Raw genomic sequence first — 25974 nt, 5'->3', positions numbered from 1 at the left:
TTTCAGAAGATATGCTTAAAAACGTTTTCGATAATATGCACAAAAAAGAACTGAAGTCCGTACAGAAATGAACGGCCATCATTTTCAACAATTTGTTTAAATATCCAGATAATGGTTATTTTTCAATTTAAATTCACTCTCCATATTGTATGCTAATGTGCTGTAGACAGTATATTATACATTGACTAAAGAATATGTCCCCTTGGATAGTTCAATTAGTGAGTAAAAACACTTATTGTTAATACTGTACTGTATTTTGAGTAAATAAAAACTTAATGAAAATTATCAAACTGAAAATCGTAATTGTTCCTAGTTTACGTAAATGGATGCACTACTTTTCTTCCCTCCTATACCTAGTAAAGTGATTTGTTTGTATCTCACTCTAGTATCGTCAAACTCCGGTCGTGGAAGGGGGTAACATAGTGTTTGTGATTCTCATCCGTTAATCCAAAGGTATAGCCAGGTTAATATTAGAAATGTTAGTAAAAACAGAATGATGACCCGATATTACTTTGTTATGCATTACATTTTAATATCAGAAGACATTTTACAAATAGGCATAGCGAAAGTTTTGGTAAAGAAATGCTGAATGGACATACAAGACAGAAAGCTTTAGAAGACCTAAAAGGAAAAATGGGCTATCAAAAGGTGAGACCGATATCACATGTCGCCAGCACGTTATGAGTGAGAATTACAGAATTCCGCGACATATTTATGATCGATCAACTAAGAGTATTTTTAGATAAGCTAGCCGTACCCGTGCGCTCCGCTGCACCCGTTAGAAATAAATATAAAGTAATTACATAATTAAAATAGGACGTTTGATCCAGGGAACATTCGTGTTTCATAGAAGGATAAATCGTTTAATATGTTACTTAATTTAAATTGCATCCAAATAATTAAAATGCGATCATTTTGGTCCAGAGACCACTCATTGGTGCAATGACAATCCTTTAACATGTTTCTAAATTTTATTACATGCAACCATAGTTTAATGAATATGGACATCATTTACATTTAATGTGTATACTTTATTTTACTTGTTATAGGTTTCCATTGAATTATGGTAATAACTTAATTTTAACCCTTGTTTTCTACGTATTCAGTAAATGGCGTTTGGCCCACTATGGTTCTGAACCCTTCAAATAACTTAAATCATATTATATAATATTACATTACATATATTATATAATATTACATTACATATATTATATAATATTACATTACATATATTATATTATATTACATTACATATATTATATTATATTACATTACATATATTATATTACATTACATACATTATATTACATTACATATATTATATTATATTATATTATATTATATTATATTATATTATATTATATTATATTATATTATATTATATTATATTACATTACAGTACATTATATAATATTATATTATATTATATTACATTATTTTATTTTATTTTATTTTATTTTATTTTATTTTATTTTATACTATACTATACTATACTATACTATACTATACTATACTATACTATACTATACCATACCATACCATACTATACTATACTATATTATATTATATTATATTATATTATATTATATTATATCAGAAGTTACTGTAATAACATTATAGCATTATGTCCATCTAGACAAACTACAGTTTCCAATGGTGAAATAATAATTAATTATACAAATCGGTTAATTTAGCTTCCGATATTACTTCATACAAACAGAAAACATTCTCTGTAGGCTATCTTTCATAGCTTTCGATTGTTGCTGTCCAAGGCCCCTTATAGACGAAGTCATTTGTTTCTTATTTCATTATACGGCCTTAGATGGCAGTTATTTCATTTTAAAACTCATTTATCTCATTAAATATCAGTCCTATCAAAATTTTTCAAGGAATAAAACTTATCGCACATTATTTTCAAAGAAACATTTGTTATGTAACATTTTTCACAAAAATCAATAATAAGCGAGATATTTCGATTTATTTAATTCAGGCCCCCTTATAACCCCCTTTTAAATAATGTATTTTGAATGCCATATACCCTAAAATCTAAGTTACAACGAACATAATTTATACTCCAATTGTCATCGAAATCCGTTCAGTGATTATCGCGTGGAAAGGTAACAAACATACAGACAGACAGACAGACAAAAATTTCAAAAAAGCGATTTTCTGTTTCAGGGTAGTTAATTATATATGTTAGGACCAATTATTTTTGGAAAATCGAAAATTACCAGAACAATTTCGGCTACAGATTTATTATTAGTATAGATGAGGCAGTATCAAGGGGAACAAATTTGTAACTGAATTCTAGACTTAGTTACAATTATATTTTTTATTTTGCTTATATTTAGGTCTTGAACCCGCGCTTCCTCCTCTGCAAGATCTTTCAAAGAAACCAGACATATTGGATAAAGGAGACGCGGACTTCGTAGACATAATACATACTCAAATTGGTACCCTTGGAAAGGTACGGAGCACCGGTCACGTGGACTTCTACGTGAACAATGGTTTCAAGCAACCAAGCTGCCCTAAGCCAGGTAAGTATGTTCATACAGAATTTAAAAATATTATAGATTTATTAATTTGTCCTACAGAATAATATCTGTAATATTGACAATTAATATTTGAGGAGAAAAATTCGCTCCGGCGCCGGGGATCGAACCCGGGTCCTTGGTTCTACGTATTAAGCGCTCTGACCATTGAGCTACGCCGAATTCAATCCACAGCACCGGACCGAACCCTCCTCCTTCAAGTCACTCGCGGAAAGTCAAGAAACGCCTGAACGATATAGACAGGCAAATAACAGAAGGGGAATGTAGGGATAAGATTGCTCTGGAGATCCAATCGATGATCAAAACAAATTGGGGGGCCGAATTATATCTCTATGGAGCTAGCAGAGAAGGTAGACTGGGTTTAATCTGGTTTCGTCTAGGAGCCTGGAGGGCACTTAAAACCGTCAACGAAGAATATGTTCTCGTTGAGGTAAAGGCGAGACATCACACCATATTTTATCGGAGTGTGAAGCCACAGAAGCTCTGAGGAAAAGATTCCTGCCAGAGTCCTTCATTACATCTAGCAGGGGGTACTTGGCAACATACAATATGTTAAATTACGTTAAATTTTGTGACAGTGTGGGAAAATGTATGGCAAAAGTTCGACAGTTGAGGGTGGAACTGGCCGAGGAAATAGGGGAAAGAGTTATTAATTAGTGTTGTAATGATGAAGTAATTAGGGGATAATGTTCTTTTTGTATTTATTGCATCTTTTTTTTCCTATTTGTATTTTATCGCGTGTGTATGTTTTTTTATGCATTACCTTACTTTTATTAGTTGGATTATTTCGTGCAGTCTCAATAAGAAATTGAATTGTTTATTATATATATATATATATATATATATATACATATATGATTCACAATTTTTTTTCTCTCTCTCTCTCTTTTCATATCTTACATTTATTTAATTCTTATTATTTTTGTGAAATTTGGTTTGAAGTTAGATTAGTTGTAATTGTGATAATTAATGATAACGGTAGTAATAATAGTAACTGTTGTTTTATTATTTCATTATTAGTAGGTATTATTTTCGTTTTGAAGTTTCAAACTATGCATAGCTATAGCACGAATGGCAGTACGGGCTCGTGCGAAGGATCTTGTGTACATGAGTTTGTATAATTTATTATGCATCAATAAATGCACTTATCTATCTATCTATCTATCTATCTATCTATCTATCTATCTATCTATCTATCTATCTATCTATCTGTATATCTATCTGTCTCTCTATCTGCCTGCCTGTCTGTCTGTTTGTATGTCTGTATATCTATCTATCTATCTATCTATCTATCTATCTATCTATCTATCTATCTATCTATCTATCTATCTATCTATCTATCTATCTGCCTGCCTGTCTCTCTGTCTGTATATCTATCTATCTATCTATCTATCTATCTATCTATCTGCCTGCCTGTCTCTCTGTCTGTCTGTCTGTCTATCTATCTATCTATCTATCTATCTATCTATCTATCTATCTATCTATCTATCTATCTATCTATCTATCTATCTATCTATCTATCTATCTATCTATCTATCTATCTATCTATCTATCTATCTATCTATCTATCTATCTATCTATCTATCTATCTATCTATCTATCTATCTATCTATCTATCTATCTATCTATCTATCTATCTATCTATCTATCTATCTATCTATCTATCTATCTATCTATCTATCTATCTATCTATCTATCTATCTATCTATCTATCTATCTATCTATCTATCTATCTATCTATCTATCTATCTATCTATCTATCTATCTATCTATCTATCTATCTATCTATCTATCTATCTATCTATCTATCTATCTATCTATCTATCTATCTATCTATCTATCTATCTATCTATCTATCTATCTATCTATCTATCTATCTATCTATCTATCTATCTATCTATCTATCTATCTATCTATCTATCTATCTATCTATCTATCTATCTATCTATCTATCTATCTATCTATCTATCTATCTATCTATCTATCTATCTATCTATCTATCTATCTATCTATCTATCTATCTACCACTCAGCTGAGTGCGCTTCTAGTATAATGGCAGTTGACATTGGTCATATACGGTAACATATATGCCTAACTTGGAGTCAGGCCACAAAGGTAAACATTGATCATTATCTCACCCTTATTGGAAATGAGACATTGTTCGTTTTTCCCCGTGTACCCTTTTCAACATACGAGTACTTAACTATTTTGGCAACTCTGAATTCAGTGGAATTAACTTTAAATCATGGCGGTCGTTCGTTGTAACGGCGAAAAAACACACTATCGTGTAAAAAAGTGTATTGTTTAGTATTTACACCGAGTTTTGATGAAGTGTTTTTAACAGGTTTCCTATGTAGTCACGGCCGTTCAGTTTCATACTACGCAGAGAGCATTACGACGCCTATTGGATTCTGGGGATATCGCTGTCCCGACGTAATCGACGCTACTATTTTTACCGATAGATGTTCTTCCAATTCCAGCATTCTTATGGGAGAATACACAAATTCGAGGTATGTCAAAATCCATCCTTAAATATACAAGGTGCAAATGATATAAATTTCCAGAATTATGCAGACTGTACATCTCGACCTACTCAACATGATTTGTAGTGAAAGTTTTGTCATTTCTTCTATTTTTGTTTCTAATTTCTAAAATATTATGTTTTTAGGATTGATAGTAGTCTAATATTTACTGTTCGAGTAAATGTGAACGTCACTGCCAATGAACTTCCGTCCAAGGCAAGGTAACACCACCACCATAGAGAGAGAACTGAGTAGAGCCCGGACGAGAAGTTAAGGCACCAGAGCGAGGGACGCATTTTAGTTCGTTTGCTTGAACTCGACCTCACACTCAACTGGAGGTGTGTTGGGTTAGTTGGTTACTAGCATTCCGAGTGTTCAGATCGTTCTGCTACTACCGCTATTGCTAATACTGAAAACATTGTCCTTCTGAGCGCCCTCATTACGGCATTGTCTAAGATGTGAAATCATAGAGTAGTTCATAGTCAAGGACATGAAATAGCATACAATGTATGGAAATTCCTGTCAGAAGAGGGTGTAAATGGAATACCAATTCCATTGAAAAGCGTGTGTGCAAGAGTACTGGCTGCCACTGGTATTTCAAAGCGAACCTTGGCAAGAATCAGGAAAGAAGGGAAACATTTGAGGCAGGAACAGCAGATTCTTTCTCCAGTCCGGAAAAATCACAGCCGAAGAAGAAGATTGTTGCAGCTGTAGACAGTTTTTATGAGGAAATTCTAAGAAGACTCATCTATAATTTCTACGCTACGCATAAGCAGAAGCCGACTCTGCAATCGCTTCTTCCAAGAATGGATATCAGTGTATGATTATGTGAAGAAAGTAGAGAACAATTGCATTGAAAGTAAGCACGTGATGGACAGCATTTCGGAGAACATTTCCATAAACTTAGGGACATGTGATCCCAGCACAGATCAGTCGTCTGATTCGGACGGAGAATAAGAATATAAAGATGGAATAGCGGACGTAATTCCATTAGGTACCTTCGGACTCTTGAGTAGGAAAATGGTGATACTAAGGTAAAACGAATGTTTTTAGAAAGAGATGAAACGGATATGCCTGCCGCTCTGAGCTTGAGAACCGTAACCCAAACAACCCCCACTCCTCTACCCTGCTGGCCGGCAATTTAAAACTTCGCGCAGGTTGGTGCCATTACATCTCGTCTCAGCTCTACCCTGATTTGTAAACAAGGATATCGGTCCACCGCTGTGGAGTAATGGTCAATACGTCTAGTTATGAAACGAGCGGGCCCGGTTTCAAATCCTGGTTGGGACAAGTTACCTGGTTAGGGATTTTTCCGGGGTTTTCCCTCAACCAATTGAAGCAGAATTGCCGAGTAATTTTCGGCGCTGAACTTCGGACTCATTTCGCCATCATCAATTCACAAATCATGATCATGATCATCATCATCATCCATATAATAGCCCGAATTAAGTTCACGGTGCGGCGTGCTGTACTAGTACAAGAGCACGATCGTTCGGCTACCCAATCATTCACCAGAACTGCAGTGTAAGCCTTCGGGTCCTTCGTATAAAGTGGTGGACAAGGATATCACCACAGTTGCAATGTATACGTGGCGGACCGAAGTACATTGTGTCCGTAACGTCATGTTGCAGTTTTGAACACTTACAATGGCTAAACGAAACGAAACCAAACCAAAGGATGAAACTTATGACACATTGAAAAGTAGGTCAAAGAGTTTTCGAAGCATAAATTTCAATTTTGTGCGTGCCCAGGTAATGACATAAAACAACAATGAAGTGAATCACTCTATTTAGTCAAGATGTAGACGGTGCAAATAAAAGTTCAATTTTTATTGGGTTATTTTACGACGTTGTATCAACATCTAGGTTATTCAGCGTCTGAATGAAATGAAGGTGATAATGCCAGTGAAATGAGTCCGGGGTCCAGCACCGAAAGTTACCCAGCATTTGCTCGTATTGGGTTGAGGGAAAACCCCGGAAAAAACCTCAACCAGGTAACTTGCCCCGACCGGGATTCGAACCCGGGCCACCTGGTTTCGCGGCCAGACGCGCTGACCGTTACTCCACAGGTATGGACAATAAAAAGTTCAATACGTCCTGTAGCTTGCAAAATTTGAATCCGTGACGCATGTTCGTCGTGAATACAGTCATTCATTCATTCATTTTATTCCATCGATCTTACATGATCAATAAAGCTTTAAGATGTGGAACAAGTCAAAATTTTACAATATTATAATTTTTACAAATTTTTATAGTTTTACAATTTAGTAATTTTCTACAATTTTTACAATTTTGTGCAATTTTTTACAATATTTTGGCGAGATATAGTGAGATGAGGTAAGGTCCGAGGATTCGCCAAAACATTACCCGACATTTGCCTTTTGGTTGGGGAAAACTTCGGAAAACCCCAACCAGGTAATCAAATCAAAGGGGGGTAATCTGATCAAAGGAGTTGATGCCAAGGACTCGTCATAGACCATCCAGCTTCAGTCCCAGGGCTGCTTCAGTCCCACGGTGTGTACAATGAAGAGCCGTCACAGAAACAACATTCACCGGTGGGATAAGCAGTTGAAGGAAATGGCAGCTTTTTGAACCAAAAACGTTCTGGTAGGTCTTCGTTTAGTGACGAGTCTGTTGAAGCTATACGGAATAGCTACCTAAGGAGCCCCAAGAAATCTGTGCGGACCTGTGTTCGAAATCTATCTACCAGAAGAAGACTACAGTTCAGAAAGTTTTCAAGAAACGTCTCCGCTTTACAGGTTACAAACTGCATTTGTTACACGCTATCCGCCGAACTGATAAACGCAAACGATTTGATTTTGCTGTACAGATGCTTGATGAGATGGACAATGATGAACAATTCTTACAGAAGATTATGTTTAGTGATGAGGCCACATTCCATGTGTGTGGACATGTTCATCCCCATAACGTGAGGATATGGGCTTCTGAAAATCCTCGTGCCTACATTGAGTATGAACGCAACACTCCTACGGTGAATGTCTGGTGTGCCCTCATGCATGAAAAAATTATAGGCCCATATTTCTTTATGGAGCAGACTGTGATATCAAACAACTACCTTGACATGTTGCAACGGTATCCTGTGCCACAAATTCAAGATAAAGGCGAAAGTGTCATATCTCAACAAGACGGTTCTCTTTCACACTACACCAACATTGTTCGCGAGTTTCTGGATACAGCATTTCCCCAGAGGTGGATAGAAGGGGTGGACGCCTTTAGACTTTTACTTGTGGGGTTATTGATCATTTAAAAGAGAGCAATCACAGACACTAATCACTTTGTAACACCTGATACCCTTAGTCCTGTGTGGGATGAATTAGAATAACTTTCAGATGTGTGTAGACCAACAATGGAAGCCACATCGAACTGCATTGAACAGGTATGCAAACTTGGAGAGATTTTCTTCCATTTGTTGAGGTTTCATATTTCTATCTTGTTTCATTGCTTTAGTGTGACTGTTCAAAATTGCACCATGACTTTACGGACACAGTGTATAAAGAATGTTCCCGGGATGGTGTTACAAACTTTCAGGGATGATGGGGAAGGGCACATGTATCAATTTGAGATAAAGAACCCTGGTCCGGAAATGACTGAGTCGAAAGTTATAAGCAAAAATAGTTGTGTGGAAATGGAATTGTAATTTGGCACCACTTGCCCACCTTCCCTTAACCTTTGGAACAGTCGTGGAAAGATGGTATGGGCCGGATGTCTCCTACGTGGGTACTTGTCACGATACAATCTGTGAGCGTGTCTACTGTTCCCATTGGCTCATCCGTATTCGAAAATCAGGTCTGCATATTCCGCTCTCCTGCACTCCTCCATTTCACTAGGACTGATCGACTGGACACTGCTGTCTACAGACATGCATATAAGGACCGTTACACATTACGCTATCTGCATTGCTTTACTGTAGTTTCCTGTCCCCACCCCTCAGACAGCGCACTGAATGGAATATTGTAAGTAGACAACGTAAACAACGTCAGATGAATACAGTATGTGTAAGATGTACACATAAATATACATAAATAAGGTGTACAGAGGAATAAAATTATTTCATTTCCACACAACTATTTTTGTTTATAACTTTCGACTGAGTCATTTCCGGACCAGGGTTTCTTATCTCAAATTGATACATGTGCCCTTCCCCATCATCCCTGAAAGTTTGTAACACTAGCCCGGAAACACCCTGTATAATGATGGTCTATTATCATTTCCAAAAACATTAAACTCACAGAAAACTTTTTTTCTATGGAAATCACAATAACTAGAGAAAATTTGTATATATATATATTTGTTCAGTAATTTATGAGCTATTGGCAGTTTATATCGTTTACATCCTGTATGTACAGAATCTCTAAAAATTGTTAACACTTATATGGATAGTGATTCAGTTTATGTTTATGTGATTGAACACCGGACCTTGAGGGCAACATGTTTCCATTTCTTCAAAATGAGGTAGGTCATGGTATTTCCATGGTTATAATGAATTTGTTTTCATCTCTTATAAAAATAGCAACGAGATTCATCTTGGGGCAAAAGACGAAAGATTGTGGCACGGACGGAGGAGTTTCAATGATTCGTAAAAAATATTAAGCCTATTTCAACAGTGATTCACCATCTAGATTAACCATTTACTGCATTAGAATTTAGTATGATGAAACCGGCTCAGTTGCTGACAATTACAAAGCGACGAGGTCGATTCCTTAAAAGCTTAATTCCTTTAGCCTACTTTCTTATGTAATCCAAGCAAATCAACAAGACGGTACTGTGCAGGATCTGATCTCTCCAGGTGAACTCTATGTAATTTCTTGGATGCTGCTCCATCGCATTTTGCTTGGGATATTCGAACAAACCTTAACGAAACATTTTAATGAAGAGGGATTGGTAAAGGAGGACCAATGTAATAGTCAGCACGTTCGCCAAGATTTGACTTCCTGTGATCTTTTCAATGCTGGGTATGCCAAATGACCATGTACAGAGAGTTCCTACACAGACTGGCTTCACTCCAACCTCTACCTAAGAAAATCTGTTGTCGGGCGGTGAGCGGTCGTACGTTTCGCCTGATACTGTTACGCAAAATAGCACTAACCTATAGGTAGAAAAATATTCATTAACATTTATTTGAAAGACGAGTACAATCTTTCATGCATGCAAAAGATCAATTTCCTGTGCATTATAATCTACACTTTCATTGATAGATTAAACGAGGAGTACATGCACATGCGACTGAATCGAATATGTTCAATATCGATATACAGTAAAACCTCGTTAATCCGGACCCCAATGAGCCGGACTTCGCTTAATCCGGATAGGCAAAAAAACTATGAGTTTTGAAAAATTAAAGAACCTTGTTTTAAGACTTAATTTTATACTTTAGAACTACGGAATTGCAATAATTACAATACTGGGTGTTCCTTTCAAAGTGTGTCATGACGTCACTGTTGTTGGGTCACCGATTTGAAGCGAGTTTCAGCTTATATGTTAGAGAAGTTGCCTATTATTTAAGGCGTTCTTCAATCTGAACTTGAGAACGTGTACGCTATAACTTGAACGTCGTAGCAACAGATGGCGGTCTGTACGGTCTGTGTGCTACCATAACCTCTTTCGAACTGTGTTTTGCGCCGGCAAGTCGTACGCAGGGTATTTGTTATCATCGGTTGCGTACAGTAACATTCCACAACACAAATCAAATGCCCTGTGTCCATATTGACCGTCGAAGTTAATGTCAACAAATACGTAAGTAATCGTCTTAATCCTCTCCCTCATATCCCGACAGTAAGAAAAAAAAAACTCACTTCAGTACGTGCTTCCAAACAGTTCACATTCTTGCCACTACTGGCGTTACCGTACGTATCGGTAAGTAGCTAATCTTCAGAATGAACGCCGTGCTTGCTAGGCAACTTCTCTCGCATTTAGGTAATACGCCTTTGCGGAAGTGTAGGAAAATTGAATTCTCTAGGCTCATCGGATAGCCACATGACGACATACAGCGAGCCATGACACATTTTGAGCTGAACACCCAGTAGTACACCTGTACTTACTTACTTATGGCTTATAAGGAACCCGGAGGTTCATTGCCGCCCTCACATAAGCTCGCCATCGGTTCCTATCCTGAGCAAGATTAATCTAGTCTCTACAATCATATCCCACCTCCCTCAAATCCATTTTAATATTATCCTCCCATCTACATCTCGGCATCCCCAAAGGCCTTTTTCCCTCCGGCCTCCCAAATAACACTATATGCATTTCTGGATTCGCCCATACGTGCTACATGCTCTCTCCATCTCAAATGTCTGGATTTAATGTTCCTAATTATGTCAGGTGAAGAATACGATGCGTGCAGTTCTGTGTTTGTGTAACTTTCTCCATTATTCTGTAACTTCATCCCTCTTAGCCCCAAATATTTTCCTAAGCACCTTATTCTCAAATACCCTTAACCTCTGAATAATTTCAAGGGAAAAATTGTTCCGGGGCCGGGTATCGATCCCGGGACCTCTGGTTGAACGTACCAGCGCTCTACCAACTGAGCTACCCGGGAACTCCACCCGACACCGTCTCAACTTTTCCCTTTATATCCACACAACTCGCGTGGGCAGACGAAACGCCAGAGACCCACATCGAGTGCACACAATCTCTGTGTGACTTGGAATTATGGTTCCCGGGTAGCTCAGTTGGTAGAGCGCTGGTACGTTCAACCAGAGGTCCCGGGATCGATACCCGGCCCCGGAACAATTTTCCCTTGAAATTATTGAAATCTGCTGTACAGGGAACTTTACCTGAAAGACTAGATTTGCACCCTTAACCTCTATTCCTCTCTCAAAGTGAGAGTCCAAGTTTCACATAGTATTAAAAATAAAGAAAGTCCATAAAGTTTGAATTAAAGTAATTAAAATATATAGAAAAAAATATGGGTATCACGTATGTACTGCATTGTATGTAGGTCTATTGCTTTACATTTTACTGTACTTTATAGTGTATTTAGGCCTATGCCCTTTAAATACACCATAATAAACGTGTCATGTTGCTATAAATGGAGTTTTAATCCACTTTCTACTGTATTTTAGGTTATTTCAGCTAATCCGGACTTTCGTTAAACCGGTCAACTTATCCCCAATTAGTCCGGATTAAAGAGGTTTTATAGTATTAATATATGAAAATCTTTGTTTTGTCCCATATTTAATATCTTGCTGTTACTATACTTTACAATATTCTTCAACTTGCTGTTAAACTAATCAATTTCCATCTTCCTTACAGTGCAAGAGGTATATACAAGGTAGACACTCACGATAAGCCTCCTTATGCAATGGGAAAGAATAGAGGATAACGACACACTGCCAACGGCTAACATGAAGCTACTCTCTCCGTACTACTAGAAAATACTACCCTAATTGCTACTACTATAAATTCCCCCAAAGCTATTGTTACTCATTTCCATATCAGACATGGAGTTTCTAGTTCACATCAAGCTAAACATATACAAAAAATTTTATCTCAACACTTGTTAGATTAACAATTGAAGGTTTTTTTTTTTTGGAAAAACATAAATTTTCAGTAAAAACAAAAAACTATCTGGCACGGGTGTTGTTAACACTTCAAGCACGAAGTTAACCATGCCATTTCTTAAGGTGTTCTAGAAACTTGGGACAGTTGAAGTATTTATAACTTAAGTTGCCTCATAGAAATACATGTGTAAATGCAGGTACTCATTAGCTAGTTAGCTAGTTAAATAAATAAATAAATAAATAAATAAATAAATAAATAAACTATGGTTGTTTTATGAAAACCACTGAAAATTTCCTTTCCTAGAACAAAGAACTGTTTTATCAACAGTAATCTCACTAGACGTTTTGATTTATCTAGAGAAAATCAAAACTCGAGTGGGATTCAATTGACTATTACACGATTAGAAGAAAGTATATAAAGATTAGAAGTAACGAAGTACTCTAATACAATAAAATATTAATTGACTTACGAAAATACAACTGTCTTCAAATGTATTATTGTACCATCTCAACATTACAAATATTACGCTAGATGCATGCTAGATGGCAGTAGTGATCAATGCCTTCTCGTCGAGAAGTTCTCGATCTACACGTATACACGATGGCAATGTTACTAGTCAAGAAGGCTTTGTTGATTCTGTTTCATTTTTATTATTAAAACAGTTGCATTCCACTTATTATCCGAATCTCAGTAATCAACGTCAATTGACAGATGATTTTCAATAAATCTTAATATTAAACAATATCTGATACGTGACTATCCATAATATCATATAGCAGAAGCTATAACATAACCTAACTAGTATACTGTACACAAGTGTTAGAAAAGTTTTAATTAACGACGATGACATAAAAAATAAACATGAATAATTTTAAAAGGAATAATTATTGAATGTACAATTTTCAAATTTGAATGTGGTTGGTGGTTCAATTGATGTTATATTGGACGTGTGCGTAATAGAAGTGGAACTCGTTGACTTAGGCCTACATGGTGTATTCAACTTATTCAGAATTTCCGAATGAATAATTTTAAAAGGAATAATTATTGAATGTACAATTTTCAAATTTGAATGTGGTTGGTGGTTCAATTGATGTTATATTAGACGTGTGCGTAATAGAAGTGGAACTCGTTGATTTAGGCCTACATGGTGTATTCAACTTATTCAGGATTTCCGAATGGTGCTCTTCATTTATTTGTAAATCAGATTTCAGAAGATGCATAGGTATGATCAGTGATTTTTATTAATTCTTGTTCTTGAATGCCAATGCGAGTCATATTTGAAACTGCTGTGCATCGACTGGAGTGGTTTGTAATTATATATATATATATATATATATATATATATATATATATATATTTTATTAATTTTTTTTTTGACGTCCAGACCAGCGCAGTTTCAAATGTTGGCAAACAAAGAAACAAATCTAGGGACGCGATAAAATTAAACAAATGCTAGGGACGCGATAAAATTGTGCGATAAGCAGCCATGATTGGTTGAAATACGTCCTTTCGTACCGTTTTATTGGTCAAAAGTAGTATGACGTAGTAAGAGTGTAATAGTCACTAACAACTAATTCAGTAGATAGCCACTACAATATGCTCACCACAGCTTAACAGAGCTATCTTAAATTTGAATTTTTTGAACTATGGTTCTTTCTTTTAAAAAAAGGTCTTTCAATTATTACGAACATAATTTAAAAAAAAAATCAATATTCTTACAGGTATGTAAATTTATAATGCACTTTTATTTTAACAGGTCATTTTATAATAATTTAATTTTAGTAACATACAACCGACACACAATTCTAATGAAATATTTTATTTAAGAGAGAAAAATTGCACATTTCTATCATTCCTGAAAGCAACATTGGTCTCTACGGACCATATTCATAGACATTCTTTGCGCGGAGGTCCTGTGGATGATCAGCGAACTAACGTTTTCCGTATTCATAAACCAGTGTTAGCGATATGATATGATATGAATCCTGTACAAGTAATCACTCGATAACCGGGGCTAGTTTAGCACGCTCGTAGCGCGGGCTAGCGAAATGTCTGTGCATAGCACCCTATGTGTTCATGTGAACTATGATATGATGAGAAAACAGCAGTAAAAACAAAAATGGAACTGAAGAATGAAAATAAATCTATACGTTTCTAAAACCATTTTGGACTCCTGATTACTCCTTTTCTTCTCTCCCTCTCTGATGCAACAGTCATCATGAATTTTTAACTCATAAAGACAAGCTTCGAGAAAATATAGGCCTACATATAAGACAACATCTTTTGAGTTTAATCATTAATAAAACAATTTTTCTGCTAAACTATTACAAAGAGTAATATATTGTATAACGTCCTAGATTAAGAAAATTGTAGTAACTTTGCCTTAGAGGAGCGTTTCTCAAACTGGGGATCGCGAGGTCATACTAAGAAGGTTGCGAAATGATGATAACTTAACGAATAGAAAAGGAATAAAAACAAATTTCCTGAGAAAAACGAACACATGCATTGTAAACACATAATTTAGGTATGCGATTCTTTACAAAATATTAATTTATAACTACAGTTAGAATATTATAGATTATTAATTTGTCATACAGGATAATATCTGTAATATTGACAATTAATATTTAAGGAGAAAAATTCGCTCCGGTGCCGGAGACCGAACTCGGGTCCTTGGTTCTACGTACCAAGCGCTCTGTCCACTGAGCTACGCCGAATTCAATCCACAGCACCGGCTCGAACCTTCCTCCTGTAATGTTTCTCTTTTTGGCCTGACCCCAAGTTAGGCATATATGTTGACGTATATGTCCAGTGTCAACTGTCATTATACTAGGAACGCACTCAGCTGAGTGACTTGTTTAGCCGGGATTCCGCAGTTAAGTGCACAGTAATCTGTAAATGTTAATTGTGAATTGTGATATTATTCTGTATAACAAATTAATAAATCTATAATATTCTCATAGCTAGCACTGTACAGATCGATGACACAGACAGAATGATTGCTGAAATTCAGGTTGGACAGAAGGTGAAAGGGACATAAAAGAAGTACGCATAAGTAACAGAGATTACTGGTCATCACGATATGAAGAATTCAAGGAGACCAGGTCGTGTCCTGGACAATCTCGAAATCTGGACACCTGTGCACGCTTTAAACTAAGGAATTAAATTGTTAATTGTTTGAAATAGTGAATTTATTTTTAAATAAGTAACACAAAAAGTTGTATCAACATTTTGAGGTGAAACTGAGACAAATGTAAGAAAACTTGGGCGAAAACACTTGAGTAAAACGTGTTGAACCATGAGTTAAAATAAAACTGAGATAATTGTCTAGGAAACGATTAGGAAGCAGCTGTCGGAAAAAGTGTCAAGGAAAATGCCCACATACTTTCATTATCTTTAACCAGTGACCGCGGTAAATTATCTTTCCAGTAAATGCTTTCCTCTTCCGATAAAATAATTGCATAAATAACTACAAATGAGGCAAATACTTCATGACCTTCAAGCGAAGGTAAAAGAGCCAATTTAAAAATTCCCGATACAACTGAACTGATATCCTAGTACTCAGTAACTCAATAAGTTTATGATGAAGGATCGGTGGAGCGGAGAAAAACTCTCTCCGGCACCGGAATTCGAACCCGAGTTTCCAGCTCTACGTGCTGACGCTATATCCACTAAGACCACACCGGATTCCAATTCCGATGCCGGATTGAATCCTCTCAGTTTAAGCTCTACCTCTTAGTTTCCCGATCCCATATGACAGCGGTGGCGAAAATGTAATCGTACGTCGAGCCGCTGTGTAACCTGCAACATGCCTAGCACCTATGGAGGGAGGCGGACACCAGAAGGGGAAGTGAAGCAACTGTCTGACTTGTTAACGGATTTTCATTTTCCTTACGTCAAGCACTTAAATGTAATTTTATACAGTACTAGGCTACAAACTATGTTTAGTACGTGTAACGAAGAAAGAAATGAACAATAAATGAACAATATCACAACCTAAAATTAACTGTCTTCAGAATGTCTCTGCGACAAAGTTTCAAAATCAGGAATTACGTCACTTACTGCCAGTCGTAGTTGATCACGAAGGTATTTGTCTTTCAGTCATGATCTAAATTTGGTTTTTACTATTTTAATTGTTGAAAATAATTTTTCACAAACGTAAGTTGTAGCGAACATGGCTTCAACAGCGCAAGCAAAAGAACAAAGCTTCGGATATTTATTTTTTGGCAAAGATTTGAAAGTTCAACATGTGTCAAGTCCTTACAGTAGTAGTAGTAGGATTTAAAAAGGGCGCGTCAGCTACTATGGCTATTTGCGCCCTTATCTAAAATTCTTCATAAAACAAAGACATAAATAATATAACAATCAGAGTGCTAAAGAAACTAAAAAGCGTTGTCACGGTAAAACGAGGTACACTCAAGTCCTTACATCTAGCTTTCATTTGACATCACATAGTAAATCAGTGAGTTAAAATTGAAGAGCTAACCGCATTATTCGTACATCTGCTGAAAAAAGGGTCGACGTACAGAGATGATGATGACGATGATTATGATGATGATGATGATAACAACAATAACACTTAACCTTTAATGTTTCAGCAGTAACATGTAGTATAATGCCGTTTTATGTTAAACAACCGTTTTCCTCGTAATACTTGTGAACAAATCATAGATCTACATTTAATATTCTCATCATATTGACAGCAAAAAAATGCGTCCTCCCATCCTACTTGAAACTTTGGTACATGGTTTCGAGAGAGACATATGCCACTCGCAGGTCAGAGACAAATACAAATGGAACGGAGTTTGACTCCAGTGAGTGAGAGGGTGGGGGTTGGCGGAGGTTAGAAGCAAGCGAAATGCACAGCTATCACTGCGAGCCACAATGTCTCTCGAGTCACGTTCTCGCCGCGGCTGCCATATGATAGCGCAATAATTGCTGCACGGAAATATCATATGAACTTCGGTACATCGCAATAATAAAATAATACAATAAGTTTATGCTGTAAAAATGTCTTATGTTGCCATCATGGTGATTTGTGAGTAGGCTGTATTAGTACCTTCATAAACAAAATCAGTAGAGTTAGCTTTAATTGCTAGTACCGGCATTGTGAAAATCTTGCACGTTTTTATAACGGAGATTTCATTTCTGTAGAGCTGATATCTGAATGTCACCAATTTGCTGCATATCTGAAAGTTAATATGAAATCTTTGCAAGAATATGCTGGATACTGTGACAGCTGCAATGGGGTTCGAACGCGTGTCCGACAGGGCGCGCGGCAGACGAAACGTTGGTGGTTTAGGTGTGGCGGCGAGGGGAGCGTCTGGATGCTGAGAGGGTAGAGGGGCGGTGTGCTACGGCGACGCGGCGAGGGGAGGTTGCGCGCGCATCTGCTGCTTGCCGAGAAAGGTCCAGAAGTCCGTCGAAGTGGAAAAATCCCGAGCTCGAACTTTCTCGGCTACGTCGCTGTGGTTATAAATTACACACGCGAGTGAACGACAGGGATTCATTCCGTCAGTAAGGCAGTGTTGTCACAGGCAGATTTGGACAGTAAGCGAGTTAGTCTTGTGTAGCAGTGAAGCCAGCTTCGAGACCAGAGCGCGACTTGAGTTGTGTCCGTAACTGTGGAGCCTGAAGCTCGGAGTTCGAGTGCAGTGGACCGCAGTTGGAGGACCTGAGTTCGAAGTTCAGCGGATCGTCTCCGAAGGTCTGGGGTTCGAGATTCTGTGAACGCGAGTGACTGAGCTAGGAGAACTAGCCAAGACAAACGAGCTGTGAACTGAGAACTGACAGTTCTGTGTTGTAAATAGTGCTTTGTGAATATTAGTTAAGATTAACAGTTCATTGTTGTTCGTAATAGTCCAAGTGAATTGTCATTGTCGTTTGTGGAGTGCAATAACGAACGCCGTGTTGCTGTGCGGAGAGCAAATCCCATTGATGACGGGAGTGAAATTAAATTGTAGAGAGTGATAATTATTGTTGAGATAATAAAATTACATTGTTGAGTTGGAATAAATTTACAATATGATAAAATTTATACAAATCTTAAAATACATAACCAGTAGGATAAACTTGGCTAATTTCGTGACATGGTTAATTTCGTGATATTTCTTTTTAAATTTAGCACGAAATTATACCAGCGACAAATGTAACTTTGATAGTAGAGTATAAATGGCAGAAGATGACTATAACATAGATTTTGTTCACTGCGCTCATACTGTGACGTGAGGGAATTTTTTTTTTTTTTTTTTTTTTTTGAAGAGTTGTGGGTTCTATAGATTTCAATTTTTTTTAATTTTACTGGGTTATTTTACAACGCTTTATCAACAGCTTACGTTATTTAGCGTCTGAATGAGATGAAGGTGATAATGCGCCGGTGAAATGATTCCGGGGTCCAGCACCGAAAATTGCCCAGCATTTGCTCATATTGGGTTGAGGGAAAACCCCGGAAAAAACCTCAACCAGGTAACTTGCCCCATCTGGTTTCGCGGCCAGACGCGCTAACCGTTACTCCACAGGTGTGGACAGCTTTCAATTTGTGAGTGAATACACCATGCGATTTCCTTTGTTAAAGAAGAGTTTTTTTTGCTGTGTTTTGTGGTTAAAATTATTTTCAACGTCAAGTATTACCCGTCCAAGGCGAGTGAGCGCCTGGCAGATGAGCGCGCCACTTGTTCTGTTTACCGTCCTGCAGTAAGACTATAGAGACAACTGAACATGCGACGTATTTGTTTGGATTTCAAGGCATCATTTTTGCTTGGACATAGAAAAACATGTTGTATCATTACATCTGTATTAATAATAAATCTGTAGCCGAAACTTTTCTGGTAATTTTCGATTTTCCAAAAATAATTGGTCCTAACATACATAATTAACCACCCTGAAACCGAAAATCGCTTTTTTGAAATTTTTGTTTGTCTGTCTGTCTGTCTGTATGTTTGTTACCTTTTCACGCGATAATGGCTGAACGGATTTCGATGAAAATTGGAATATAAGTTAAGTTCGTTGTAACTTAGATTTTAGGCTATATGGCATTCAAAATACATTATTTAAAAGGGGAGTTATAAGGGGGCCTGAATTAAATAAATCTAAATATCTCGCTTATTATTGATTTTTGTGAAAAATCTTACATAACAAAAGTTTCTTCAAAAATAATTTGCGATAAGTTTTATTCCTTGAAAAAGTTTGACAGGACTGATATTTAATGAGATAAATGAGTTTTAAAATTAAAATAACTGCCATCTAAGGCCGTGTAATGAATTAAAAAACAAATGACTTCGTCTGTAAGGGACCTTGGACAGCAACAATCGAAAGCTATGAAAGATAGCCTACAGAGAATGTTTCTGTGTTTGTATGAAGTAATATCGGAAGATAAATTAACCGATTTGTATAATTAATTATTATTTCACCATTGGAAAGTGTAGTTTCTCTAGATGCACATAATGCTATAATGTTATTACAGTAACTTCTGATTAATATAATATAATATAATATATACAATATTATATTATATTATATAATTTAATTTATTTGAAGGGTTCAGAACCATAGTGGGCCAAGCGCCATTTAGTGAATACGTAGAAAACAAAGGTTAAAATTGAGTTATTACCATAATTCAATGGAAACCTATAACAAGTAAAATAAAATATACACATCAAATCTAAATGATTTCAATCTTCATTAAGCTATGGTTGCATGTAATAAAAATTAAGAAACATGTTAAGGGAATTGTCATTGCACCAAATGAGTGTCTCTGGACCAAAATGATCGCATTTTAATTATTTGGATGCAATTTAAATTAAGTAACATATCAAACGATTTATCCTTCTATCAAACACGAATGTTCCCTGGATCAAATGACCTGTTTTAATTATGTAATTACTTTATATTTATTTCTAACGGGTGCAGCGGAGCGCACGGGTACGGCTAGTTAATATATTTCAGTATTATCGCCGCGGCCTCATACTCAACAACCGGCATCATACAATAACGTGCGGTGTGCTTTTAAAACATAATTTTGCGGACCGATTGTTGCTCTGTAGGTTTCACTCTAAGCGTCACGTTGTCACGTCTACTTCCCCGATAAGAATAAGCACTAGTTTATTGAAAAATGAGTTCTATTCAGTCAATACTTAACATAAACACAATAAAACATGTTATAATAACATTTACACAGATTTTAAAAACAAACGTTTTCGCCAATTTTTTCGTCCTCAGCACAAGACATTGCAACCTCGGTTTTAGTCCACGTGGATTAGACAAGTAGGTGTCATTTAATAATGGAAGCAGCTTATTGGTTGCAATATTGAAATTGAGGCGAGTGATTGGAGCGGCGACACAAGAAATTGAAAACAATAATACAATTAAATTTCAAAGACCTGCCGAATGTTATGCACGAGGCCGCTCAAAGACCTGCCGACCGTTAACCATGAGAGCGCGGTGATAATCGCCGACGCACAAAAAGAATATAACTATCACTATCAGTATTATACAGCAGCCGTGGCGAAAATGTGACTCGCGAGCACATTGTGGCTCGCAATGATAGCCATGCATTTCTCTTGCTTCCTACCTCCAACAACCCCCTCTCACTCACTGGAGTCAAACTCCGTTCCTTTTGTATTTGTCTCTGATCTGCGAGTGGCGTTTCGTCGCAATGTCTCTCTCGAAACCACGTAGGCCTACCTCTACAAAAACGAAAGTTTCAAGTAGGATGGGAGGACGCATTTTTTTTTGCTGCCAATATGATGAGAATATTAAATGTATGATTTGTTCACAAGTATTATGAGGAAAAGGGTTGTACAACATAAAACGACATTATACTACATGTCACTCATGAAACATTAAAAGGTTAAGTGTCATTATTATTATTATTATTATTATTATTATTATTATTATTATTATTATTATTATTATTATTGTCATCATCATCATCATCATCATTATCTCTGTATGTCGATCCTTTTTCAGCAGATGAACGAATAATGCGATTAGATCTTCAATTTAAACTCACAGATTTACAATGTGATGTTAAATGAAAGCTAGATGTAAGGACTTGACAAATGTTGAACTTTCAAATCTTTGCCAAAAAATAAATATCCGAAGCTTCGTTCTTTCGCTACAACTTACGTTTGTGAAATAGTAATATGCGTTACAAGAGCGGTATGTTGAAGTTTTCATGTTCGAGGAAAAGTTTGAAAAAGCGAAACGTAGTTGAGCTTTTTTAATTTCCGAGAATTGAAAGAAAACAAAACGCTCGTGTATCGTACATTATTTTGTGCGAATATCGTTTATTACATACCTGAAAGAGGAATTTCTAATTAGGTGCAATGAAATCTCCATCTTGGTTTCTGTTCAATGACGGCAAATTTTCAAAACAAAAATATCTGTCTTCAACATTGTTGCTTTAAAATGTTTTCTGTGTTTACTATTCTCCAGGAGGCCGTGATATACGTCTGTTTTTTTCCCCAGTCTATGATGAGTCTGGAATCTTGTTGATTTTTTCACGGCTTCCTTAATGTTACTTGCATCACGAATGCAGTAACTTTAGTGGAGTTGTAGAGATTACTTAATTTTTGCAAACATTTAAAAACAATAATTAACAGAGCGATTTAGGTGAAATTGCAGTGGTAAGTTTCCAATTTATAATTATTACTATATTGAACGTCTCTAAAAATAATATGTTAAAAGCATAAAGCAGGAAAATCAATAAGTCACTTAAGCGGTAAGAAGAGGGAAATTGTTATGTGTGTTAGGTTGGAAATACTGAATGTGGAATTTTATGCTTTCTGCGGATTGGTTTTGTGCGGAAACCAAGCAAACACACACGATCTCGCACAAAATTATTTTCAACAATGAAAATAGTAAAAACCAAATGTAGATTATGACTGACAGACAAACACCTTCGTGATTAACTACGACTGGCAGTGAGTGGCATAATTACTGATTTTGAAACTCTGTCGCAGAGACATTCTGAAGACAGTTAATTTTAGGTTGTGATATTGTGTCCTATGTTTTATTGTTCATTTCTTTCTTCGTTACACGTACTAAACATTAGTTTGTAGCCTTGTACTGTATAAAATTATATTTAAGTGCTTGACGTAAGAAAATGAAAATCCGTTAATAAGTCATACAGTTGCTTCACTTCCCCTTCTTTTCACCTCGGCTGTTATACAGTAATTATACTTTGAACATAATTCACTGCAATAATATTTAATGTTTTCATATAGGCACTCAGAACGAAGTGATTACATGCCATTCTCACGTTCGCGAGCTGTTCCGGTCTCTGGCCCACAAAGCGGGACGATCAGTTGCTCTTTATGTATGCTGTCGATAGTTTATCTTGGCTTGCAGTTTCGCTCAGTGGGGATATATCTGAATTAATATTTTTGTCCATTATTTACTTTCGCTGCAGTTTGTCTCCAAACCAGCTGTTACGGGCGTTGTTGCTTGTGATTCCTCACTGCTAGTGATCCCAACATTAATGATGATGATGATAATAATAATAATAATAATAATAATAAAAAATAATAATAATAATAATAATAATAATAATAATCATATTTTCAATTTCTTCTTCTATTAGTACATCGCATCTGAATTCAGTGCTTGAATATTTTTCATGTATTTATTTATTTATTTATTTATTTATTTATTTATTTATTTATTTATTTATTTATTTATTTATTTTTGCTAATAATTGTAACATAAAATATAATATATACAAAAAAACTTTAGCTCGCCCCTGAAAGAGTAGAACTCGTGCTCAGAGGCGGATTCCTGAATTGAAATTAATAATTATACAATACAATTTGTCTTATATCTACTGTGCAATTATCTATATATATATATATATATATATATATATATATATATAATTTGAACTGGTAATGGAAATTACTGTAAAACGGCTGGACGGATTTTAATAAATGATCCCTCATTTTGAAGCTTGGAACTCAAAGTTTTTCGGAAAAATAGTAGTTTTCAGTGAAATGTCAATTTTCCTATTTTCCAAAATCCATCTGTCGTCAGTTTTGAGAACTAGCTAATAGCATTCACGGCCGACTTGATATTCCTTTTTTTTTTTTTTTTAAGGAGAAGCGAAGCGAGCATCAAGTCGGCCGTGTTGCATTTCAGAATAAAACAAAACACATACTACAGTAAACAATATTACACGAAGGCCATGATCTGCAAGAATGCTGACATATTTAGAGCTCAAATTAAATTGGTTATTAAAAAATTAACTTACTAAAAGCAATTTATAGGTTCGATTCAGTGGTGTGTAATTTTCTGGGTAGAGCTGTCTATTGGATATTAAAAACTACAAAACTTGAGGTGGTTTGATGACATTACCATTAGAAATTAAATAGCCTATTATTGTAGTTAATGCCATGATGTGACTATTTTTCATTAATTATGCATATTAATGCTATATTGATGATATGAAAGTGAAACGTTTTGGGGTTATATAAGTAGATGTAGAGAATAACTTAAATTAGATTTTGATTTCTATATTTTACTGAGTGGCGGCTATATAGTATATGTTACTGAATGCTATAAAACTTACGTAAGATAATAATATTATTATAATATTATTATAGTATTATATAAATTTAAATTTACAATTTTTCAATTTTTATAAAATCCATACATAACTTTTTAAATTTAATACTAGAACTATTAGAATTGACAAGATTAGGATATTTAAATATAAATTTGTTATAATATTCTTGGGCCTAAATTACTACTATGATTAAATACTGTAACAGTGTTACATTTTGGTTCAAACAATCTTAAAGAAGTCATACCTTTTGTTTCATAATTATGAGAATACAATTCCAAATTATTTCGATTTTCATGTATGAATTTTATTAATACAATATAATAAATTTGTCTTACGTTAATTACATTAAAGTCTAGAAACAAATTTTGAGATGGAAAATCAATAGGATTATGAAGACATATTTTAATTATTTTCTTCTGTAATAAATAAAGTGGATTAAAATTGGATTTAAATGAGCTACCCCATCTTATAATTCCATACATAATTACCGATTGAAATAAAGTTAAATATATTGTACGTAATAAACTTATTGACAAGTAATTCCTCAATAAAACAAAATAATATACTATTTTACGTAATTTATTACAAAGGTAATTAATGTGTTGGTTCCATTTTAAATGATTATCGAAAATTATGCCTAAATACTTAACTTCAGAGGACTCTTTAATAATCGGATTTACACTGTATAAGACAACAATCAGAATTATGTAATTTAATACTCAATATAGATGTAGGAGGTTTGTTACATTTTTCAGATAATGAGAATGGAATATTGTTATTATTAATTTGTGCGAGAAGTGAAATTCGAAGAAAATGTTATTGCAGTAGACAAAGAATAACCCGTACAGAACCAGTTGTATGTAGTAACTAATACTACTAATTTTTATTTAAAATTATCCGTCCTCAAGTGAGGTTGACCACTGGGATCCGGAATTTACAAACATAAAAAAATAAAGGGAAATGAAACTAGAAAAAAAATATTATTCGCTTTGTACATCAAAACAAAAATTTATGTGTTAACATATAAATGACAGTGTAGAATTTGAAGAGAGGCCTTCAGAATTTCCATTACAATCTTTGAACCTCATAAAAGGGAATTTTAAAGGATGTAAGAATATTGCATGTAAATTTTGGTAAACAATCCCTCGCTCCAAATAGTAAGCCTGTAACATCCCAGTTCTAAAGCTCATGATTTTAATTTGATTCTAATCTATAGAGCGAGTCAATTTGCCTATTTTATATTAAAAATAGAATATACCTACAGAAAATATTCCTATTAAAAACATTTACCTACCTTTATTGCTTTATACAAGAACCATTTTCTTTCTACCATAGAACAACTTGACAACACTTTCAGTAACTCGTTAATGCTATTCATTCATAGATAGATAGATAGATAGATAGATAGATAGATAGATAGATAGATAGATAGATAGATAGATAGATAGATAGATAGATAGATAGATAGATATTTATTAGCCTTAGGAAATACAATGATTTCATGGCATCGTCAGAGTGAATACATAATAAATATGCGGTTACATACATGTTTTTCCGACATACAAGATATCTACAATAAAATACAAATAATATACAATCAATACATTCAGTAATGAAGTCAATTCTCCACAGTTTTCTTCAGACCATTACTTGTACAAGGTTCTTGGTTTCCTTATCCTCTTGGGCAGTCTCACCCCAGACATGAATCAGATAGAAAAGAAGAGCAGTAAACACAAAAGGAGATACTAACTACTGTGAGCTAAATTTGGAGTGCTAAACTAAGATACTCATTGACAGTAAAAGGCATGTGGAAAAGTAAA

The 25974-nt window shown here is 35.3% G+C and overlaps 1 protein-coding gene across 5 annotated transcripts in view; it reads left to right on the top strand.

Moving 5' to 3' along the window:
* Positions 1-12845, top strand: part of LOC138700295 (pancreatic lipase-related protein 2-like) — a 97336-nt gene extending 84491 nt beyond the window's left edge. For 3 of the 5 annotated variants that reach the window (XM_069826809.1, XM_069826810.1, XM_069826808.1), the window contains exons 6-8: positions 2352-2537; positions 4897-5062; positions 12346-12840. In XM_069826809.1, coding sequence (XP_069682910.1) covers positions 2352-2537; positions 4897-5062; positions 12346-12415 — 422 coding nt within the window. In that variant the 3' untranslated portion in view covers positions 12416-12840. Of the gene's footprint in view, positions 1-2351; positions 2538-4896; positions 5063-12345 lie in introns of all 5 variants that reach the window. The other 2 variants (XM_069826807.1, XM_069826811.1) reach the window with 2 other exon arrangements.
* The last annotated feature ends 13129 nt before the right edge of the window (positions 12846-25974 follow it).

The sequence above is a fragment of the Periplaneta americana genome, chromosome 5 (assembly GCF_040183065.1).
Source record: "Periplaneta americana isolate PAMFEO1 chromosome 5, P.americana_PAMFEO1_priV1, whole genome shotgun sequence".
NCBI classification, from domain to species: domain Eukaryota; kingdom Metazoa; phylum Arthropoda; class Insecta; order Blattodea; family Blattidae; genus Periplaneta; species Periplaneta americana.
The sequence above is the reverse complement of the archived record's forward strand: the minus strand, read 5'-3'. Positions and strand labels throughout refer to the sequence as shown.